The following is a 24,205-nucleotide window of genomic DNA, read 5'->3' on the forward strand; positions in this document are numbered from 1 at the left end:
CTCCAGGTCGATCGTTTCTTATCAGAGTTTGCCAATTTTTCTGATTTTCATTTCAAACGGTTCCTGTAAAATTGGCATCTACTTTCCTATCTCCCTTGTTATTCAGCGTATTGGGGTTCGCCAATTTGACTATAAAATGCTGTAAATTTTTTTCCATAGATGTCACTGTGGGTGTTTGTATGAATTCGCATTGTATAAAAATACTTATGCGCATTGATTGTATTGTATCTGTTTTATTCCATTCTTTGGAGCGATCTGTAAATAAAAAAATCTATAATAATGTGTCTGTTGATCGTACGAATATGTCTAAATCCTGAAATATCATTTGCACTGCCTCCATGTGTGTCTTCGTGAGCACCTTGTGTTTCTATGCGCGTCTTGTGTCTTCATTTCCGTGAAGCTCGTTTCTCAATGTGTCTCATTTGAACGTTGGAAAAAAAGTCGCAGTGTATAAAATGCTTATGTATATTGATTGTATTATAACTTTTAGAAGTGCACTCGTCAAAGTGTAGCTTAATCAAATAATACTTTCCGTACTTGCTGGCTACGTGCAGCTGCAGGTACATACATAGATACATGCTGTGCTAATATGAATAGACCTTTAATCGGCATCCTCCCAGTTTTTCGAGTTTCTAGCATCTCGAATTCTTTTAAATATTGTAGCGTAGGCGTGTAGAGGGGTTTTTTTTTGTGTCGATGACGTATTTTTTTTATGGATGATGTGGATGGTTGCGTGTGCGTAAAACGTTTCGCCTTGTTTGTGTACGTTTCGTTTGTGTATTTTTTGCCCAATTTGAATCGTCACTTATGCGTGTGACGTCACGTTTGTAAATTGTAACGTTGCAGTGTGAACGTTAGTATGTCACAAGAGTATGTCAATCGACCCGTAACGCATGTATATTATTCATGTTAGTTTGTTATTATTGATTATGAATTAATGATGGTTAATATAATAGAAAAAAAATAAGCATTTAGTCTTTGTATACATATACAAATGAATTTAAATACTGATTCATCGCTGCTAGTATCAAAAATGGCCGATTTATAATATTTGGCATTTTCGTTTTTATGAAAGGCTTTTTAATGACAATACCAATTCTCGTTCTAGAAAGGTTTGAATGTTTAAATTTTTTTTTCATTAATTTTAATCATTACTTTCTGAATGGAGGTTTATAATTATTTATTAAAATTAAATAAAGCCCAGTAATACATTTTAGTAATTTTTAGAAGAAACGTTAATTAGTATTTTTTTGCAATCTTTATAATTTTGTAAGCACCTACGTTTGTTTGTTGTAAAAATGGAAATTTTACTCGCGTGTTACAATTATAATAAAAATGCTCTATATAAATATTTTTATAATACTAAGCAACAAAATATCACGACTTACTAAGTTTGTCCCACTAAATTCGAATATGGCAATGATTTTTACTGACTTCTTTTCGTTTATGAGATATAAGCGTTTAAAAATTGCGCTATTTTTATAGATTTTTACTTTTTGTAATCTTTAACTCAAAATCTAATATTGCTGCGTTAAAAGTGAGCATTGAAATCTATAGTCAGATTTTTTTCTATTGATTGTGATTTTTTTATTGCTTTAAAATACTAATTGTCTAGCGAATTTTAAAAGTCAAAAATATACTTTTTTCTTACACATAAAACGAGAAAAAGCCTACAAAAATCATTGTCACATTCGAATTTAGTGGGTCCAAACTTTATAGATTGATTAGTCTCTGTTCCGGCATTTTTTTGTAGCTCATTGATAATCTATCGTAGAATTTCTTTACCCACCATAGTTATATAGTAGATATTTATCCATTAATATAACACTATTATTTAATTTAAATCGCACAACTATTAATTTAAATCGCACAATTTCTGGGCCAGAAATTATTTCATCAAAATTGTTATTAAAAAAATTGGCATTTAAAAGTCTGTTAATTAATAAAGATTCGCTATGTTTGGACCATTGTATTTTACGTGTATGAAACTTACGAGCGATAAACGTCTCGATTAAGTTGCACGTCTGGTTGGAAGACTACCCATAACTTGACGAGTTTGCAAATATCAAGCTTTATATATGTAGTTACATTGTAAAATTTAAACTGAATTTCAGATTATGAATTACATATATAGGTATATATAAAATTAGCTTGTGCAAAAATTGATTGGTTCAGTGGTAACGAAACAGACGTATAATTGTAACTCCATATTTATTAGAAAGTCGCAGTAAGACGATACGACGTAACAGGATATATTAAATTATCCATTGATTCCGGCGAAAATGACGAACAAGAGGAGGTGAAAGTTGAGAATATAAAGATCTCGTTCCCAGCACACCCAAAGCTGCAAACATTTCGCTAGGGGTTTCCGTTTGAGGGTCTGGAGCACGATGGTCTATTTACAGCTCTGGCTTAAAAATTTAAGTGGATTTTGTCTCGCTAGCTTAGGGTTCTTCATGTTTGCTGTCTTCACAGCGGTCAATGTCAACCTCTTGCCACCCACCCCACATGTCATGTTTCGACCCTTCCACCCACTTTTATGTTTGCCCAACATGATACGCTTTCAGTAGACGCCGTCGGGCCACCACTGGTGCTCGTCTGTGCCCTACCCACTCCCACTTTATGATTCGTTTGTTGTACTCGTTGGTTGATTTTCTTCCGTCTTGTTTCAGGTTCCATAATGTTCCATGTGAGGAGACGACCTGCAGATTGTCAGCCGCGTCGTCGCAAGAAGAAACCCGGGTCTATGCGAGCTGGAAGTGCTGGTGGAGTAGGTGGAGCTCCGGCTGGGTTGCTCATTGAAACCCAACCGGATGGATCTGTGATTGACAATGGACGAAGTATTCGCATCACTGGAGATGCTGTTGAAGTAATTTTGTTTTCAATAATACAACAGTTTCACCTTGACGAATGTTGTATACTTATTGTAGTTTAGGTGGTGTCTTCAGGTGGACAGCGAAATAATATGCTGGAGAGATTTGCCCGGTGAAAAATGCGCAGATTTTTATCTAGCGGTTTGTTTGATATAGATATTTCTCAGAGTTGTCTGCTAACAGATTAGGCAATAAAATTGGTCGGATGATCCGAGCAACAAACTAGTTCGTAGTTTCGAGCCCATACATATTTTTACTTTATCTCTATGTACGTGGTAACAATAGATGAAGTTTTTTGATCATGCGAAAATTCGAACTCGAGATTTTGGCTGATTGGCTCTCAGAATCGATCACTGATTTTTTTTGATTTTTAAATGCTTTTTATTATTACGAAATTATTTTCAGAATACATCTTATATCTATTTTAATAGCTACTGATCTACTGATCATTTTCTATTTTACAATTTAATTTAATTTGGTTAGTAATCATAGTATTATATTATTCTAATGTTAATCTACAGCATAATAGGAAAAAGAGCTCAAAAACCTTTTTACAATCCTTAATCGATCACTGATCAAGTTTTTATGATCTTGAAAAAAATGTGTGTATTTTGGGGATTTTTGAACACCGTTAGTCCTATAGAACTGAAACTTAGTTTCGGTTACTGAAATTATTATCAATTCGACGTATTTTTTTTTCAAATTTTTAAATTGACCGGAAATGGTACCTCCCCTTATATGTAGGTGTCCTCTTTTTTTTTAAGTTTTTGAAATCAATTATCTCCCAAATCGCTAACTGAATCGGACTGAATTTTTTTTGCATGTAATAGAAATAATAATTTTTATAACCCTATGTTTTTTAAATATTTTTATCTGAACCGGAAGTAGTACTTTTACTCTAGAGAATTGAGGTTTTTTTTTGTTTTTCTCAGCAAAATTTTGATTTATTGAACTGAAATTTCATATCTAGAAGTTTAAGTGTAATACCAAGTTAAGTATAAAATTTGGTAAGCATCCCTCTACCGGAAGTGGCAGTTTACTCTTGTTCGATTTTTCTTCTACTATTTTTTTCGACCCCTTAAACATGTGTGCTCTTAACGAAAAAATTCAAGTATAATTCTTGTATCAACGTTATGAAAATAAAAAGAAAATCACTAAATTTAATAAACCGGAAGTGGGATTTTTCCTCTTAGAAAAGCCAACAATGTTGTGACCACGATTATTTCCACACCCCTGAACGTATCAAGCCGAAAATTCATATTTGTATTCTTTATGTACTAACTTAGAGCTGATAAAGTTTTGGTCAGAATTCGTAAACCGGAAGTAGAATTTTTTTTAAAAAAAATATTTCATTATTTTATTTTGTCGTTTTAAATTATTTTAATCTTCTTGATATTTATTGTGTATAATACTGGTAGTGATTTTAAGTAATAAAAAAAAAATTGAAAAAAATCCAACAACCGGTAGTAGAACTTTTGTCTTGTGCACGTTTCCATACATTTGCGCTCAATTTGTATCGAAAATGCTGTCATAGCTATTAGTATATCATAATGCTGTCGGTATGTGTGAATGTGTCTATACGGTTTAATATCGAAATACTACATATTCCTATATTATTTTTTTATATTTCAGGTTGGTTCAGCTAATGGTGTGGCTCTCCAACTGTACGGACCTTCAATCCAGCCAAGACATTGTGTTTTGGCGGGTAACGAAGGAGTAGTCACGGTGAAGCCTCTCCATGCTGACGCTTGCACGTACGTGAATGGACAGAGAATTCATCACATGACAATTTTACAGGTAACGGATAATTAAGCAGGTCAAATTAGGTATTCTATAGTTCACCGTTGATGAGCTGTGGGACGCTCAGTACATATTTCGACCGAATCCATTATTCAAGTGAATTATCGGTTCGGTTGTGAATTTCGTATAATGTGACCTCATCGCTTATCAAATATTCAAGGGCCGGAAATTATTATGTGAATACATAAATATGTATGTGGAAAACTTAACAGGAATTATATGTTAATTATATCAATACGTTAAATTGTAATAAAAGCTCGAGTCGCTGGAATTGGATAGTATTATTAAGAGGGGGCTAGTTATAAAGTGATTTAGTTTATGTGCAAAATTTTTGAGACCATTTTTAACAATTTCGCTTATTGATCTGAAGGAATGGTTATATTTTCTATTTTTTTATTTACTAGCTGTATTACCCGGCTTCGCTCGGTAATACAGCTAGATGACTAAATCTAATAGTAAACATTTTATTAAATTTATTTGAATAGTTTTATTTTAAATAAATTATATGTACGCCCCCGGTGTGTGCGCCCCCTAGAGCTTCGCCCTCGGAGGCGGAACTCCGCCCTCGGCATCTGCGCCCCCTAGGGCTTTGTCCTTGGCGCCTACGCCCCCGGGAACTTCGAATCTTTTGAATCGGGAAAAAAAGCGAATTATTTGTTCGATGACGTCACGGATTTCTACGAACGAAGGATACATACATACATACATATATACAAAGTCTCTTTCGAAATTATATATTAGATAATTGGTTATTTGATCATATAAAATGTTTTAAAACGTATTATATATTTTTGAAGATTTTTGAGCTTATAAATAACTAGTTGTTTTACCTGGCTTCGCTCAGTATTTGTAATATAAACAGCGTAAACACGGCGAATCTAATAGAAAATATCAATTTGTTTTTTTATTAAATTTATTTGAATCGAAAAAAAATCGACTCGTCGTCACAGAAATTTTGACTTGATTACGAAATTCCCAACCAAAGACACATACATATATACATTGTTACATACTTACATACATACATACAAAGTATCTTTCGAAATTATATAAATAATATATTTTACTAGTGGTTTTACACGTCGTCGCTTCAAAACATTTTATTAAATATTTATTTGTTTTTTTATTAAATTTAACGTCACGGATTCTACCACCCAACCTTACATACATTCAAAGTCTCTTTCGAAATTATATGTACGAATTAGAAAATTCATTTAATTAATCAATTCCTTTTTCTATTGGTGTTTTTTATTGTTTACAAGTAGGTAGGTAGGTAGGTAGTTTTTACCTTTTTTTTCATATTAAATAATTAAATATAAATATATTTAAAAGGTATTTGAAAAAAATTCGACCGCGTGGGGATCAAACACATGACCGACGACACGTTTCTTTCCATTTTATTTAATAACTTAATATGCCAACACCCATGCGATGATGACATGTCATCGGGTACAACACTAGTACATACATACATACGTCCCTGACCATAATATTACGCCACCCCGATTGAATCGCGTTCGCGCCCATTTGTAACGGTTATAAATAATTCACAATAAGATATTTTGGGCTAGTTTTTTTTGTAAGCTCATCCTTATTTGCTACTCCTTATTTAACATTATCATCCTTATTTAACATTATCCTTCAAAATGTCTTCAAAAATAAAAGTGAAATGATAGAAATGAGTTTGCTCCTGAATTACGTAAAGCATATACGAGCGTTTCTGAGAAGATTTCTTATTATTTCGTTAACAACACCGTGATTTTTTCTTTTGCTACAGCTTTATTATATTTTTAGGGTAAGTTGGTGATTAATTTGTAAAAAAATTACTTTCATTTATGTTTTAAATTGCTCGTGAGTCTTAAATAGATTATTTTTTAGATAAGTCGGAAAGCAATTCTTTTTAAAGAAAGAAATGCAAGTATTTATAGCATTAATAAAACTGGAATGTTTTATAAACATAAAATCGCGACAATAGAGGGTGTAAGTAATACGGCTGTTTGCAAAATAACGAGACATCTGGAACAAAGTGGCGATCCCACACTCAACAAGCGGGTTAAATGTGGCGAAAAAAAAAAATTAGCCCCCGTGAGGATAGTTTAATACTTTAATCAAAAAATGTCTTTAAATATTTTCAGCATGGTTGTGTCATAAAATTTGGACGCATGTCTACCTTCCGTTTCGTGGATCCGGCCCAGGAAAATAAACTCAGCCGGAGTCTCTCCCAATCGCAGCACTTCGATTCCGGCTCTGTGTACGACAGGTGCGTAAAATCAACGAGCCTAAATTTACAATATACCCTTGCTTTTTTTTACTCTAATTTTTAAAAGCTTCAAGTGTATTTTTACTTTATATTTTGATTTAATCCAACGCTTACGTTGTTGTTATTATTATTATTAATTTTTTTATTGTTTTCAATTAACAAGTATTAACGCTTTTGAAAATAGACATTTTGTACACAATTTCTCCAAGGCCGTTCATTATCCATATACAAAGATTTTTAATTTTACATGTGCGATTTTTGTTTTAGTTTGTAATCGTTTTTTGTTTTTGTCTTTTTTTTGCATGTATCATCATCGCCGGTGTATCCTGATCCTTTTGTTTTCATTCAATTCATCAACGACTCATTCGAACCGCTTTTTCCACATTTTTATTTATAATAATCCATGTGTTATTGTGTCGTCCGTTTGTGTGCTTCGCAAAATCTTTGTACATTGAAACAAAAGATCGCCAACGTCTCCTGTGCCCGATAACAGTAGCGGGATCACGTCTCCGTTATCCCAATCGGGGCACAGTCAGCTCGACGTCATTCAAAACTCCATGGATCCTGCCGGAATTAACAGTACCGGTGGAAGCGATTTCCAAAGAGCGATGAGTCCCATTTTGAGCTCGAACAAAATGGGATCTCAAGACAATTTCGGAATGGCTTACAATAAAAACTCCATGGACACGGCCGACGCCCTCTCCGGTTATATCAATAACAATAATAACAATGTAAAAATGGAGGACGAGTCTTTGATCATGTCTCAACATCTCGCCAATTCAAAGTCTGACCTGTTGCAAGACAGTCAATTTAATTTGCCGTATAATGGAATCAACAGCGTTCAGAATTCAACGTCCAACAAGGAACAGCCGGGTAAAATGTCGAACAATCAGTGCAAGGACAACTACGAGACTACTTTCGATCTGGACGGCAACGTTGAAACTAAAAGTATATGCAGCGCTAAAAGTGGTGGGTCTGGACATGATAACAACAGGTATAGATATATTTTTTTAAGTTTCAATCAAACTGCTATAATATTTGGGTCCACACTTTCTTTACTGGCTACTAGTACGAGGATCATTTTTTTTTTTAAGTAAGAATCATCGACTGATAACTATGTAAGAGGCTGCTACTCATAATTGCTATGGTCACATTTTCTATTTTTTATATATTAACAATATTATTAAAACAGTAAATGATTGTAAGATTCATCTTTTTGCGGATGATACTGTTGCGTGGACGTGAATAGGGGGCTTCCAGAATCGGAGAGAAAGACGCAGGAGGTTTGTAGAAGGTGTTTATTCGTGTGCTCTTGTCGGCGCTCCAGGTCGGAATGGCTTCCAGGCTGAGAGCGCCTCATATTTATACCCGTTGGGCACAACACACATACATACATACACATGTAAACTATTGGTCGATGAGTGGGGCAATCCCATTGGCCGTTGCATACGGCTCAATCATACGGCGAGGTCATTTTGGCGCGAACGAGAGATCGGGTGATTAGCGCTCGTAAGCCATCGGTCCACGAGCGCCACCCACCTAATCTCTACGTTACAATACATTAGTATATATATTAGGTAGGAATACAAAAGAGATGTGTGATGTTTTGAATGTTGAATTGAACAATATAAATAAATGGTTGTGTGTAAACAAATTAAAAATTAATATTAATAAAACAAGAATGATATGGATAAATAATAAAACTGGTGTAGGTGAAGGGAAAACGGATGACAATGTAATAGAGATTGTCGATAGCATTAAATATTTAGGTATTTACATAGATTCAAGACTGAATTTTAAGGTACACGCTGAATATATTATAAAAAAAATGGCTAGAAAAGTTGGTATTTTATGTACATAGGTTAAGAAATGTTTTAAGTAGAAAAGTAAAGTTTTAGTCTATAATACAATTGTCTTTCCACACGTAGTGTATTGTGCCACTGTGCTTAACTTGTTTAGTGGCCAAGATAAATCTTTTTTTAATTTTTGTATTTTCCCTAAAGGGAAAATACAAAAATTACAAAATAAAGCTATTATAGGTATTTTGAACTTTTTGGATAAAGGGCCACATTAAAAATTAAAAATGAGCGGCGGGCCGCAAGTAAAATACTATTTTTAGATATACAGTAACATGCAGAGAAATCGCATCGTATAAAGCAAAGGGAATAAAAACAACACCCTTTGGGCAAATTATGAGTTAAAAAAACTGTTGAAAATGTATGGTTTGAAGAAATTTCGGACGACGTACTAAAAAAAGTCGTATTGTCCCTGCCGGCAGGTATCCATCCCATCATAGAAGCACGACGATTGTCTAATAATTATTATATTACTATTTATTGTTGTCATATGTCCATTGCCTATGTATTTTAATTCATAGAAAAATATATACTGTAATATTATTTTAGCTAGAGACATTTGAATTACATATAAGAAAAATGCCCTATTTTGCATGCTTTTTTTAAAATTCGTATCTCGCCTTAATTTAAAAATATAAATAATCTTTTTTAATCGTAAAACATGTTAAATAGTTGAAATCAAATAATAAAATGTAATTAATGTAATGTAATTAAAAAATAATGTAATGTAATTAAAAAAAATCGAAAACATCGAACAATTGAAAGTGATGCGATTTCTCTGGTATTAATAAAAAATATTTAATGATAAAAATAAAAGAATTGACATATTTTGATTGATAATTTAATCATACCTTGCAAAACATAGTTGAAATGTTGAAAAACGTTAAGGGTTTCGTATATTTTTCGAATTGTATAGAGCAGAGCATCATAACATTGTTTACGACTCGTAGAGTTTGTCAGCTACGTACATACATATGTACATACTACATCGGCAGTCGCCAGTTATTCCGTATATGCGTAGGGACAAAGCACTAACTAACATCGGTTTTCTCCCTCACACGCGATCTCACTCGCACGCATTAGGCCGAAGTGCTGTTCGGGGAACACATATTACCGCGGTGCACAGGTTACGATACTCTGGTGTAGAGAATATAAGCGATCGGGGCTGAAGAAGACCTATACGCGGCTAAATAAAAATGACCTTGTGTATACGGAAATACTGAACTTTTTTCTCCGCCTCGACTGACTGTCTACACTCTACATACTACATACACACAGTACAATAAGCAAGTGCCAGAGTGCAGGTAAACTGAAGCTGGCAACCACGGGATCACGGTAGATAAGCGACTGTCCCAAACGCAATCACGAGCCAGTTGTACTTATCACATGATGAGCAGGATAAAGAAATACTGTTGACATTTAACGAGTCAACAACAATATAAAAAGAATTCTGTTCTTTTTTTGGTTAGGAAAAATGTGTATGGGGCAGTGCCTCGGTTGCCCTTAAAAACGAGCCGACCGTGGTTATAATTAGTACCAAATCAATAGACATCTTATATTGAACCGTGAAGAGGAAAAATTCTCCGCTGACTAATAAAAAAAAATCATTTAGGTTGATAGATAGTAGTAGGAGAATTTTGTTTGTTATATTTCCGCTCGCCTTTAGATGTTATTAAAATTTTAAAATGTGCTACCAATTCGGCCCAATAGCAATAGCAAAAATATCACTTTATTTTAACTAAAATCTTCGTTTTTACAATGAAAGTGTATTTTCAATCGGAATACAAAATCTGAGACTTATGTCAGTCTGAATAAATGGAAGACACATTCCCGACTAAGTCGCATTCCAAAGCGTCAATTTGCATTATTAGTATATACATTTCTAAGCCCGCTTTAAAGGTCAAGGAATTTGACCCTTAAAGCCCTCAACATGAGGCCACCACCCCCCCAACGAATACAGTCTAAGAGATCCTTTCGTCGGAGAACGAGACGGTTGTTCATGAATATCGCACAAGAAGAACCGCACATCACTGTTCTAATAAAAAACCACACTGTACATAACCAAGTACAAAATAAACAACAACGCATGAACACATAAAGCGCGCATGCGTTAGGAAATAGTACCTGAAATGTGCCGTGCGAATGCACGCACACCTCAAGTAAATGATTGACCAATATTAAAGTAAAAGTATATTCATAGTTTTAATAAAACAAAATGAAGGACGACAAGATGGCCGTGAAATGTGAAAAAAAGGACTGTCCCGTTCTAAAGTGGACGTATTGTCAGCCTATATATGCAAATGATTCTTACTTAAAAATGACCTTCATATTAACCGAGTAAATGAGCCAACCGGACCGAGTCTAGAGAGGGCTCGCCAATAGTATTATTACCCCAATATAAATTGTCATCATTGCTCAAGTGTAAGTTTCATCTGAAGTATTTTCGACATTTTTACTAAAATTTTTCAGAATGCCGAGAGGCCAAGAAGCCATTTTACCAGCAGTTCTCGAATTTCCTGAACACACCCAACACATATTCCTACAAAATGTGGTCACCAGATTAGACGTCAACGCCCCAGCGTTCAAACTGGCGCCGGTCTACACGTTGTATCTTTGTGCTAGGTACGACTTGCACATTTTATTTAATTTGAAAACGTTAAATACTATATTTTGTTGATTTAATCGATTGATTTTTAGATATAGAGCGTCTACGCATTATCGACCTGATTTAACTCCTACGGAACGTGCACACAAGTTGACTGCTCTAGTGCACCATATTGCAACTTTGATACAGAATACTGTACAGGTATTTATTTTAATATATTTTCGTACATAATACTACAACCATTGAAACGTCAGTGTTCATATGTGGAGCAGTTTTGAATTTTCTGTTCGCCGAACTATCATTTTACAAACTTTTAAAGCGGGCTCTACACTTACGCCGTGCGCGGCAGTGAACACCATGCGTGTGAGTCGAAATGTGAGTGTGTGCGTTTCGCGCGTTCGAGTTCGCGCCTCGCGGCGTCCCCCGTGTTTTGTCCCGCAACGAAGGGACCACGTCACGACGATGAAGCGACTCGGCGACGAAGGAATCACGTCGCCGAGCTGTCGCATACCGCTTTGCGAAGATCCCCGTTTTTGGCGGAGAACTTCGCGCGAAGTCCAGTGGCGTAGCTACCATTGCGCAGAATGATGCAAAGCATCACGTCCCATGCTCGATATGCAACAATTTCACCGTACGCCACTGCTATACACATATGTATAAGCTAAGTAGGCGTGTCAATAACAAATCAGGCGTGTAGCCGTTCGAGTACGAAAATATTGCAGAAATGAGATCTTACTTTAAAGTTTAGACGAAACCATTTTGGTGTTGAATCGTATATATGAGAATGTTAGTAAATTACGAAATTCATACGAAGAAATAAAATCAGGAGCGAACTGGTCAGGAAGTGGGGAGAAATTTTTGCATCAGGGCCCAAAATTTCTAGCTACGCCACTGGCGCTAAGGGGCTAGTAAAAAGATGTTACCACACTCATTGAGTCGCGGCGCGATGTTCACGGGCGAGTGAAGAGCATGCTTAACATATTATTTGGTACTAGCCAGCAGCATATTGCATTAATACTAACCACCATAGAGGCTACTAGGTTCGATCCTGTGGGCTGACTTCGATTGAAAATAATTTATTCCGAGTATTATCCGTAGTACTGCTGGTCAGACTTAGATATTTGTGCTTCCAAGTGTATTGTTTCCTATCATAGTTTGCCAATTTTTCTGATTTCATTATTGAAACGGTTCCTCATAAGATTGGCATGAATCATCCTATTATGTCACCACTATTTGAATATGATTTCAAAATTTATAATCTATTTAATACCATAGATGTCGCTCAGAGGAGATCCGATAACGGCATCATGAGAAAAATAAAAAAAATTGGGTCCACCGACTATGCTGTCTTTCCCAGAGTATAAATAAATTTAAAAAATATTTAATAATCGTTCACATTAATTTGTAGTGATTTACTTTAGTCATTTTTTTCAAGAAGATTCTAATACTTCAATTAATTTCTCATTCAACGAAGAAGTCGTAGGTTCGATGTCGAGAAATTTTTGTATCTACGTTTCTATAAACATTTCACTTGATGAAGCTAACTTTTAAGATAAGCTAATGGACCGACGCTCAGTCTACTCATCTAAGTCGCGCCCACTTCCACTAAATTGTCATTTTTTTTCCTTTTCTTTAACATATGTTAAAAATGACTGAACACTTTTCACATAACCTTTTCGTACTCGTATACTAACTTGTCTTTCTGATTTACTTGCGTTATATACCTATGTATATATTTGACTTGAATTCCGTATTTTTTATGTTGGAATTTCAAAAGATAAGATCATTACTTTTTAATTTATCCACAATAATTTTTTTAGTTATGCTCCAATAATACTGATGTGTCAATTTTGTTTCAGGAAAAGTACGCTGATGCTGCAGTCCAAGCGTTTTGGATGGCGAATAGTTCAGAGCTGTTGCATTTCCTCAAATGCGATCGGCACATATCGGCGTTCACGGTTCAGGCTCAAGATATACTAGCGCATACTGTTCAGAATGCTTTCAGGTAAACTTTTGAATCCTAATCAATTCACTGTTAATTAACAATTAAGTTAATTTCTTATGCGACATTTTAGCAATTTAGTGGGGTGCTTCCACATAGAACTATCTCAAGTGCTGACGCCCTTCTTAGACGAAAATTCAAGCGAAACTGAAGCTGTCGGAGCCGTCATATCTGCTTTGGGTAGTGCCATGGCTTTATTGCGCCGATGTCGAGTCAACGCCGCATTGACGATTCAATTGTTCTCTCAATTATTCCATTTTATTAACGTGTGGTGTTTCAATAAGGTACGTACATACATATAATTTAACGTTATATACCATATTAGATCGATGATTTTTTTTTATATATGTATGCTGTAATTGATTGTAATTTTAGGTGGTAACGTCATCGTACATGTGGTGTGCTGGATGGGGTTCGTTAATAAGTGCACGATTAGCTCCTATCGGTGCGTGGGCTGAACGTCAAGGTTTGGAATTTGCCGCAGAGTGTTATCTCGCGTTGATTCATCAATGCGCTCACCTGTTGCAGGTGAGTCCTTCATGTTGTATTTTAGTTTCAGTACTTTATCTCGTACTTATATACGTGCAATTCTTGAAAACGTCGATCTCAGATAAAGTTTTTCGATTTTTAGTGTATGTGTGTGTGTGTGTGTGTGTGTGTATGTATTTCGAGGGTAAGTTGTGTTTTTTGACGATTTTATGTTGGGAATATCGACCTTCCTGGTTGAATTGAGTGAAGCAGCAGCAAAATTGAGTCAACTGTTTGGTTTTGCTCAATTAATTGGGAAGAGGAAAATCTAGGAAAGAAAAAGGAGCTGCTATAGCGGCTTCTGCAGTGGAAGAGTTGATTGGCAAGGGTTGTCGCACAGTGCTTTCAACTCATACTTTATGTGTAATTATGGTATTTGGTACTTAAGTACAAAAGTTTGATCATAGGTGTCGCCTTGGGCAACCTATAGTGGCACTTATGGTCGGGGTTAATATATAACGGATAAATAAATAAATATGTAGAAACTTTTTTTGGTGTTTAATGTTTTGAAAATATATTGTAATACTATATGGTTCTGTTTTTAATAAATAAATAAATTATCTTTAGACAAAGTATCAATATATGAAGTGTTGTGATCGTGGGAGAATTTGACTTTGAGATATTTACTAAATAACACTGATAGAGCTATTGCATATCAGTAGACAGGTTGTGTGTTCAAGTACCAGCCAAATACGCTGCTGGCAAGGCTGTGCAGTTATTAAAAAAACACAAATCGACCGTCTCTCGGTAGAATTTTCAGATTTTTCTAGCTTATTTGTTGTGACGGATCCAATAAATCGGTATCCTCCTCCTCAGTTTCTCTCAAATTCAAGTTATTAGCATATCGAGTTTGTTGAATCATATAAATGATGTATTTCTCGCAAAAATTTGTCGATTGTCCATAGATGTCTCTATTTCAGAGCCACGCACTCTTGATATTCGCGCAACACATTGTTTACGATTCGTAGAGTTTGTCAGCTACGTAAATACATATGTACTTTATCCGTAGTTGCTAGCTAGTCCCTACATACATAGGTGATAAATCGTTAACTAGCATCGGTTTTCTCCCTCACACGCGTTAGATCAAAGTGGTGCATACGGCACTAAAAGGGCCGCGTCCACCAGGTTGCGATGCTCTGCTCTATTGATTAAAAATATTGTTATATGATATATGTTCATACATATATATTCAAATAAAATAAAATATTGGTAAAGTCATGGATTCAATTTGTCTAATATTTTTGTGTATTTTAGGCGCCCAAGAACACTCCGGAAGACATTGCGAATTTGACCTCTGCATGTTTCAAATTGAATTCAGTGCAGCTTCGGTGTTTGCTGGCCGGATTTACCGAGGAAATCGCCGGTGTTGGAATACGACACTTGCCGGCCGATTTAGTAGAGGCTGTCGTCAAACATGCACAGGGTGTGGCCGACGAGTTGCAAAGAGCTGATGGACGCGAGGTAATTTTTCATCGATATCACCGTTACGAGTAAATTATTGAAAATTTTAAATTTATTTATAAAATTGCAGATTACCTTGGAAGAGAGCAGCTCGTTACTGTTATCACTTCTGATTCCGGAAGACGGTTTCAGTGCCGACGTTGTTCGTGGTTTGCCGAGTGGGTTCGCCGAGTTCTTAGCTCCGTTGCAACGTGGCGGACTCTGCAGATTAGCTCCACAACCTCACTCTCAAGGACATTGGACTGTGTATATGAACGGTACATATTAAATTCTTTAAACATGTATGTAATATGATTGGTTTCATTTTATATGAATGCACATTTTAATTATTCAAGGGTATCATGGAAGTGGAGTGTCGGTGAAGACGCCGCAACAGCCCGTCGTCCAAGTCATACAACTCCAGAAGAACACCAATGGAATGGGTCTAAGCATCGTCGCTGCCAAAGTAAGTTTATTTATACATCTTCTTCCTAGTTTGCTCAATGCCGGGCTTCGTGGTCATTGATGTCGTCTGGAATTTGATGGACGATCCTCCTCCACCCCTCCTGGCTCTGTGCTAAGTTGAAGATCCCGTTAGTTCTTTGATTTGGTCTGATCATATCTTGGGAGACCATCCTATCGCTCGCCTTTCTTCGAACGTTCCGGTGACTACAAAACTCTCCAGACTCTTTACATTCCTGGCAATATAGCCCAAGTAGGAAAGAACCCTTTTCTCACATGTTGTGGAGTCTTTCTGAAACTGCCAGATCTTTGAGGATAGAGATGTTGTGGTCCATGGGATACTCCAACTCCAATCCGTCTCCAACTTCATACTTCGAATGCATCTAGCATGTCCCTCTTTCTCTCTTTTTCAGGGTCTTTGTCTCGACGAATGCAATGCAATGCAATGGGGGGACTCCATACAATGTAATGGAGAACACCAGACAGATTTTCGTTCTTCTCATAATAGAGCGGTTCTTCCATATCTTTATCAGACTGAACCATCGCCGTTTTTGCCATTCCTACTCTTCTGCGGATTTCCGATTGGTATTTTCCTTCCCTAGAGATCAAGGCACCTAGTTAGATAAAGTCTTTTAAAGCATGGGACTTTATGAGAGACTCAAATCTGTCAACGAGTAGGATTTTTGTTTACCTCTGGACCCAGGTGTCTACTCTCTATCTCTATTCATAGTATGAAATTGCTGAACTATTCTACATACAAAGTAGTTGTGTCATCCATGAATCTTATTTTAGAAATCTTTCTGCCGCCTATTGTTATTCCACCTTCCTATCCGTCGAGTGCTCTTCTCATTATGTATTCCCCATATATACATATTAAAGATCAAGAGATAGTATGCATCCCCGTCGGACGCTTTTTTGGACTTTTGGGAATTTTTCCGAAAGAAAATGTTTTGAAATTTGAATTAACGTGTTGATTTTTTAGGGAGCAGGACAGAGTAAGCTTGGAATTTATATTAAGTCGGTAGTGGCCGGTGGAGCAGCAGCAGCGGATCAGAGACTACAAGCTGGAGATCAATTATTGGCTGTTGACGGCCATTCTCTGGTCGGTATAACTCAAGAGCGGGCTGCTGAACATTTAGTTCGTACTGGACCAATAGTTACGTTGCAAGTTGCCAAGCAAGGAGCGGTTTTACACGGACTTGCTACTTTGTTACGCCAACCGAGTCCGCAAGCCAGTAGAGGTAATAACGTGATTAAATTTTATATATTTTTTCAGGATTTATATTGGATGTAATATCTTATACTATTAAACGAGCAATCCGTGTATGTTCATATCAAATTTTATGTCAAGGAACGGCCCAACGATTTCGACGGAATAATTATGTACCTGTTTCTGGCCAAAAAAATCCATTGAAATGGGTCTTTGAGGAAACTCATTTAAGTATTGGCCAAAGATTTAGCTTTTAGATTATAGCTTTCGGATGTTATGTATACTAACAAAAATTTGTGTTTAATAAATTGTATTGTAAATGTGATTGTTTTATACTTTTAACAGGTTTCTCCGATAATCAGCATTTTACTAATTCATTCAGAAGAAGTCTGTATCGTAGAAACAGTAAAGATCGTTATTTGTCTAGCTCAGACGACAGTTTAGATAACAGCAATAAATTTATACCTAAACTCATACATAATTATTCTCAAGATCGTCCCGAAGACGAGTATTCCGACTTTGAAGAATTGTACGATATAAACGATCCAAATTATTCGGCTAACGAGTATAAAATACTGACACCGACGTTCAGCTTTACGAATTACGATGAAGAGCAAACGTCCAAGATCAGATCGATCTGTCGCACTTGGAAGATGATGACGGAAAACATTGAACAGAGCGTCGATTCCAGTAATCAGTCGTGCGATTCAGATTGTAGTTATCCGGAACGGATGAAGAAATTAGACGACTCTCATACTTGTGCTTATTTTAGACCGACTGTGATAGGGCGGAGGAAAGTGTCCTTTTGTAAAAGTGATATCAAAGCTTCCGATGTTTTACATACGTTGGGTACTTACAAGTCCCAAGACGATTATGATGAAATTCCGTTCATAGATGACGAAGCCGAATCGCTGCTGTGCGATGGTAAAAATAATTCAACGGGATTTTCAAACGATAAAGATAGAATACCGATGATTACCGTGGTCGATGTGGATTATGAATCCGACGATTCGAATTCAGAAAAGAAGCGATCGTGTGACGTTGGAATTAATGTAAATTTAGAAAATTTGACTTTAAAAGAAGTAGAAAGTTCTGCCGTCGATACAGTATTAAATGTTTCCGAACAGAATGATTTTTTAGGACTAAGCCCAAGCGATCAAAATTTTTTTTCAGAAAGTTCATTCGATCAAAAAAGTAATCATTATCATAATAATATTAAAATGAGTTTTAGTACTAGCGGGAAAAATAGTAAAATTTCTAGCCACGTTATGAGAAATAATAAAAAGACTCTTCATTTGAACGAACTGAACGAATACAATATTTTAGAAAACGATAGTAATTCAACCGAGTCTAAGAATATTTGCTCGGAAATGAACACGCAATTAAACGTGACTACTGGCACTGAAAACTCTCACAGTATTACGAACAAATCTAAATGTACATTGTATGTAAGTGAAGCAAACAATAACAAGTGTGATAATCTGTCAGATGTCAAATTAGGCTATGGTAAGGTGAAAGCAATAGCTAAACGTTTCAACGAGATCAATCTGGCGTACCAATCCAGAGCGAACAAACGGAACAGTCAATCGACTCCTGACATATCACAGTGTGGAGTCAAAATCAAAGATAATAAAGGTACGTTACGGACAACGGTAACCAGCTCTAGTTTAAACAGCCTCACATTCGACCAGGAAGAAGTCATATGCGACAGTAAATCAGACAAGTATTCATCGGAAGAACAGAAAAAGCTATTGATGCTGCTCGAAGACTGGTCTAAGCACGGAACCAAAAGTAATTTCGACAGTTCAATCTTAGACACCCCGTCGAAAAGAGTCGTCTATAAATCTAATGTAACTCTCGAGGCAACGGTCAATATAAATAATACAGAAACAGCTAAAATTCCGAAAAGCAACATTAGATCTCCTTTAAATAAGAGTTTCGGCAGCTTGGAAAAATTGACAGGGTCGTTGGCACCCAGAAATTTAGAGCTGATATCTTGTAAATCATCGTCAACGCCGAACGTCAACAAAAAGCCAAAAGTAGCGATAGAAAAGACCAAGCTTTTACTGCCGAGGAAGAAATTTCCTCAGTCGTACATCGTGAAGAGGAAGCTTCCTTCGTCGAACTACAGCCTCGTTCAAAGCTGTCCCAATCTGCTGATCGGCGATGATTTGCCGCAGAGATCGTTGAAAAGCAACGTTCATATGAGCTGTCCGAATTTCGCTACGAACAGACCCGTGTATATGAAAGTGTGTCGCATCGAAGATAGTAACACGAGCTCGCAGAGACCGGCGATTCCTCGGTACGCCTGGATTCAATACGGGCCGACGAGGATGATCAATAAGAGAAGTCGGTCTCACGAGGATATCAGTAAGCGTACTAATTTACCGATCGATGTTCTCACCTTTTCAGTTTGGATTATTTTACGTTTTGGAATGAAGCCGTTTATTTTATTTTACGTACTGTTATATTTAGTTTTTTTTGATCACTTTATTGTATTTTTTTTTTATAAGGTCGTAGCACGATTCTCCGAACTCAAGATCTATATTAAAACATATATGTTTGTTGCAAAGTACATAAATCCTATCACTAATCTCGTCTTTATTTCTTGCCAGTATTATTATTATATACGTATGTTTCAGTCGAAGTGTATTTACAGTTGTAATATATTCGAACTGGCGTTTTAGGTTATTCATATTCGAATACAATTCAACTGGTAAATGATATCTCTACAATCGCAAATACTCTTTCAACAATGTGCGCCAGTTGTAATATAACAGTTGAGTTTTGACAGCTCTGATGTTTTTACAAATGCTTTAAAATTCAATAATGCGTTAATATTTGCTAGGTATTGCAAATAAAGGCAATAATAATTCTAAGAATATGTTCAAAACAAAAACGAGAAATTCTAACTCAATTTAATGGTCGAGTGACGTTTGCACGAAAACCTAACCTCTTCATCTAACCTGATATCAATTTATAGTGGAATTGTATTTTCAGTTGTAATCATAGATTACATAGATATGCCTTTTCATACAAATTTCGTTGGAGATCTTGTCGCCATTAACTGAGGGGTGCGGGGGGTTTAACTAGCGGGGAAGTGGTGAAAAAAAAGTTCGACGCAGAGGTCGGCAGTGGTCAGCAACCAGTTTATGTACATGTATGTACATGCACTGAAGTTTTATTTTATTTATAACTTTATTTTATTGGACACTCCGCGTGACAGTAAACCAAACTAATAAAGCTATATTAAGAAAAAAATATTTAGCTATACACACTATATTAAACTACAAATGTATGTTACTATAATAAAACCATCATTAACTATTACAATATTTAAATATTAGTAACTCCCACAAGGATCAATTTTAAAGCTGACTCATTAATATTTAGTTCATTGTTTGTAGTTTTAAACTTAATGTCTATTTCTGAATTTCCTTCAGTGCCAACAAGATATACGCGTGCATTTAGAGACATCTGTGGCAGAGGTTGTCGACCACTGTTCTATCACTGCATATAACACTACATATAGGTCTATTAGCTACAGAAGGCGCGTGCACAGTACTCATACAAATGCATTTTTCATATACAGGCTGTTATTTATATATTTTATTTCAACCGATCGTGTAATGTTTTTAAGATCTATGATATAATTTGGGTGGCATATTTACTTAATATTTGAATTTTGATAATAATGCTCGAATAAAAGTGTTCGAATTTTGATAATAATGCAGTCCTTTTCATTATTATGTATAGACATTCTTCTTTGTCGGCTAGTATTAAGTCCCGACCGTTACAAAGATAATAAAAAAATTCGCAAAGAAAGCGCTACACTTTGTTGTTTATTTGCTCACTTCAAATTTGTTTACTGTTGGGTGCCTAGACCATCAAAATATTGTTGGGTGCCATAGAATTGTTTGTCGGCTTCAGAATTTTGTAGCTAAGTCAGAACTTGTCATAAATAATAATAAAATAAACTTACAAAAAAAATATTGCGGCGATCTTTGGATAATGCCGCAGTACATTTACACCCAGAAAGTCTACCCGAACCGGAAGTGTTTCTAATCTAAATAAATACATTGTTCATTTTATAATCTTATTTTTGAATTTCAATTTCAAACTTTTCTATTATAAGACTTTACTTTTACTACTCTACTACTAAACGTACTTCTAGTTTTACTAACCTTTTCTGATTTTCTTTAATTCGTTACTTCTTTGCTCGTTTTGGATAGTCTTCTGTTTCTATACAATGTCGTATCATAATTCTTCTACGCCACTTAATTCTCCATCACTTGAAGAATCCATATATTTGCTATCAGAATATTCTACTTTTATAATGCCAGTGAAATTGTCCGTTAAATTATCAAGTTTTGGTTCCAGTTCAATAAATTTTTCTTCATGTTTTTTCACATGTCTCCAAACGTCTCTGAATGTATCAATAGTGATTGACTCTGCTCTGATTCACTATACAATGCATTAAATAGTTGAAAACATTATACACAATTTCGCGGGATTGTCCCGTTAGTGTTTTCCCAGATCCAATTTTATTACAAAGCATTTTATTATATATCCACTAATTCTAATGAACTAACTCCAATTAACCAATTAGCAAACAATATAAGAACGCGTTACGTCAGTTTGTGGGGGTTGATCGGTGACTGACCAGTGAAACTGGAAAAAATCACCCTGTAGTGCACACTTGATCACTGAGCAAAAATCACCGAGCAATACAAAAAATAATTGTTGTTTCTGTCATGCTCGGAAAGTGGGTGCGTATGAAAGGGACCAACTGATTGTCCTAGAAAACAGATACAAAAAATCTTATTCATATCTTCACGTTTACAATATACGTGTTTGTATTGGTACGTGCCAGCTTTCGCTGCACGAGCTATACATCGCGCCGATATTTCATTATATGTTAAAATACTACTATAATTGAAGACATTATTATTAATTCTTACTTATGATATGTGATGCCATCCGCCTTTTTATGTTTTCTTGAGTAATTGCAACACAATTTCACTGAACACGTTGGCATATTCGAAAAATGTCAATCGACCTTCCTACTTACAAGCTAACTAGCTACTGAGAGAGAGTGTGCATGCACTTTACTTTACTTTGGGTGTGCATGCACCAAAAGGGTGATCGGCTTAGAGCGTCAGGGCGTATCTATGTATTCTATATCTATGGTTGTAATATATTTTGACCAGTTGGAATGTAATTCGCCATATGAATCAAAATATATTACAACTAGAAGATACACTTCAACTGTAACATATGTATACAAGGTCTATATTATAGAGAATTTTTGCTAAATATACATTCAGTAAAGCCTTCTGTTTCTCTGATACAATTAGCTTCGGGGAATCGAGTTTTGAGAAAACACAGCAGATCATGTTTAGAATGTAGTTTATTTTTTTTTAATTTGCTTCTTATGAATTCATAGTTGCATGTTTTTATTTGTTTAAATGTTGAACTTTTGGAATTGAAATGTTCGTTTGATTTGTAGGTCCTCGCAGGATGTCCGAGAGGGATCTGCCGTCGAAGCTGGAAATGGAACAGAATTCCGTGGGCGGTCATCTCACCAATACCGTGAAGTCGTCTAAGAGTGTGCCCGCTCTGCACGAGCATGTGAAGCAGCACGAGGTGTTCAATCCGGGATATTCGAGGTTTGTGATCGGGTGTTTATTGTATGTGTGTCTTTGAGAAATCTATGTGTATGTGATGTCAAAATGTGTGTTTTGATTTGATATTAGAACGTCGTCGAATAATAGCATTCCGGCCATGATCGGATTGAAGACGAAGAGCAGTCAGCCCCAACAATCGCAAATGTCAGAGCAAAATAGTTTTTATCAGAATCTTAGCGTTTATAGGAATACTGGATTGGGTGAACGGTAAGTTTGATTCTAAAACTGTTTTGTGATCGATAACAATTCGTAGTTCAGCATGATAGGAATATCTGGATAAATAAATTAATTAAAAAAGAGGAATGCCTTTTATATAACAACCATCTAACAATTGATAAAGTAATAATGAAAAATTTCTAGCATGGTGGGTAAATTGTACTCAATACTAATCGGCGCTCGGAAATCTATATACTCTCAGTTACAATGAAAATCCATTAACTGCATAAACTGTTGTTTTATTATTTTGACAATAGAAAATAGTCTGTTTAAATCGTGAAAAAATTGCATTCATACAGTTGATGGATTTTTGTTCGATACGGTGCAAACGATCGACAAGCGCCAGACAGACTAAACCACAGATTAACTGGATGGCTGCTTTAAACGCAATTCTCGACTTCACGAATGATAGATTGCACATCAGATGACGAGTAACCTTTCGATGTGCACAGATGCAATTATTAAAATTGAGTTGGATCTTTCTGGCGAGTTTAATAAGGCAAAATTCGGAACTAAAGTATCAGAAGCACAGAACGTATACAGGGTAGGACTATGTCGGGACTTCGGGTAGATTTCGCTTAGTGTAAGTGCGAGCAGTGCGCATGCATAAGGTACACGTATCGCACTGCTCGCACTTACACTAAGTGAAATCTACCCGAAGTCCCGACATAGAAAGGTTACTCGTCATCTGATGTGCAATCTATCATTCGTGAAGTCAAGAATTGCGTTTAAAGCAGCCATCCAGTTAATCTGTGGTTCAGTTTGTCTGGCGCTTGTCGATCGTTTGCACCAAACCCATTTTTGTTGTATGCCAATAATATTTAATACACTCAGGTCTCTTTTTATACGGTTTATTATGTATGTATATTTATTGCAAAAACTCAAAAAATTAATAAAATAATACCATACGCTACGTGAGTTCGGTTATTATCCCGCAAAAAATGATCTCGGAACATCTGGCACCCGAAAATCCATCCATCAACAGTCACTCACGTGAACCATCATACTAACGAGAACTCGAGTGCCAGATATTCCGTATTCGCCATTTTCGTAGCATCGATTGTCGTGTGCCCCACTTTGAATTCTCACGAGTCGCCACTGGCTGGGTGCGATATCCGGTGCTGCCCGTGTTTTACCGTAAGGATGACGTTGTCATGTGCAAAGATCGGCGGAAAAGTTGCTTTTACCCCTAAAAATGGTCAATTGTTATTGTCCTACAAAGCAAGAGAGCAAAAACAAGGTTAACAATAGTAGTTGACAATAGAG

At 35.9% G+C, this 24,205-nt stretch overlaps 1 protein-coding gene across 1 annotated transcript in view; it reads left to right on the plus strand.

Annotated features, from left to right (window-relative positions):
- The window catches only part of cno (adherens junction formation factor afadin), a 130,435-nt gene that overhangs the window by 98,924 nt on the left and 7,306 nt on the right, over nt 1–24,205 (plus strand). Inside the window, exons 11-25 of the mRNA XM_077445644.1 lie at nt 2,673–2,869; nt 4,506–4,670; nt 6,809–6,933; nt 7,772–7,927; nt 11,259–11,411; nt 11,487–11,595; nt 13,254–13,399; nt 13,470–13,680; nt 13,772–13,924; nt 15,179–15,385; nt 15,456–15,642; nt 15,721–15,830; nt 16,809–17,067; nt 22,546–22,705; nt 22,793–22,930. Coding sequence (XP_077301770.1) covers nt 2,673–2,869; nt 4,506–4,670; nt 6,809–6,933; nt 7,772–7,927; nt 11,259–11,411; nt 11,487–11,595; nt 13,254–13,399; nt 13,470–13,680; nt 13,772–13,924; nt 15,179–15,385; nt 15,456–15,642; nt 15,721–15,830; nt 16,809–17,067; nt 22,546–22,705; nt 22,793–22,930 — 2,476 coding nt within the window. The remainder of the gene's footprint in view (nt 1–2,672; nt 2,870–4,505; nt 4,671–6,808; nt 6,934–7,771; nt 7,928–11,258; nt 11,412–11,486; nt 11,596–13,253; nt 13,400–13,469; nt 13,681–13,771; nt 13,925–15,178; nt 15,386–15,455; nt 15,643–15,720; nt 15,831–16,808; nt 17,068–22,545; nt 22,706–22,792; nt 22,931–24,205) is intronic.

This window comes from Arctopsyche grandis, chromosome 1 (assembly GCF_051622035.1).
Source record: "Arctopsyche grandis isolate Sample6627 chromosome 1, ASM5162203v2, whole genome shotgun sequence".
Classification (NCBI taxonomy): domain Eukaryota; kingdom Metazoa; phylum Arthropoda; class Insecta; order Trichoptera; family Hydropsychidae; genus Arctopsyche; species Arctopsyche grandis.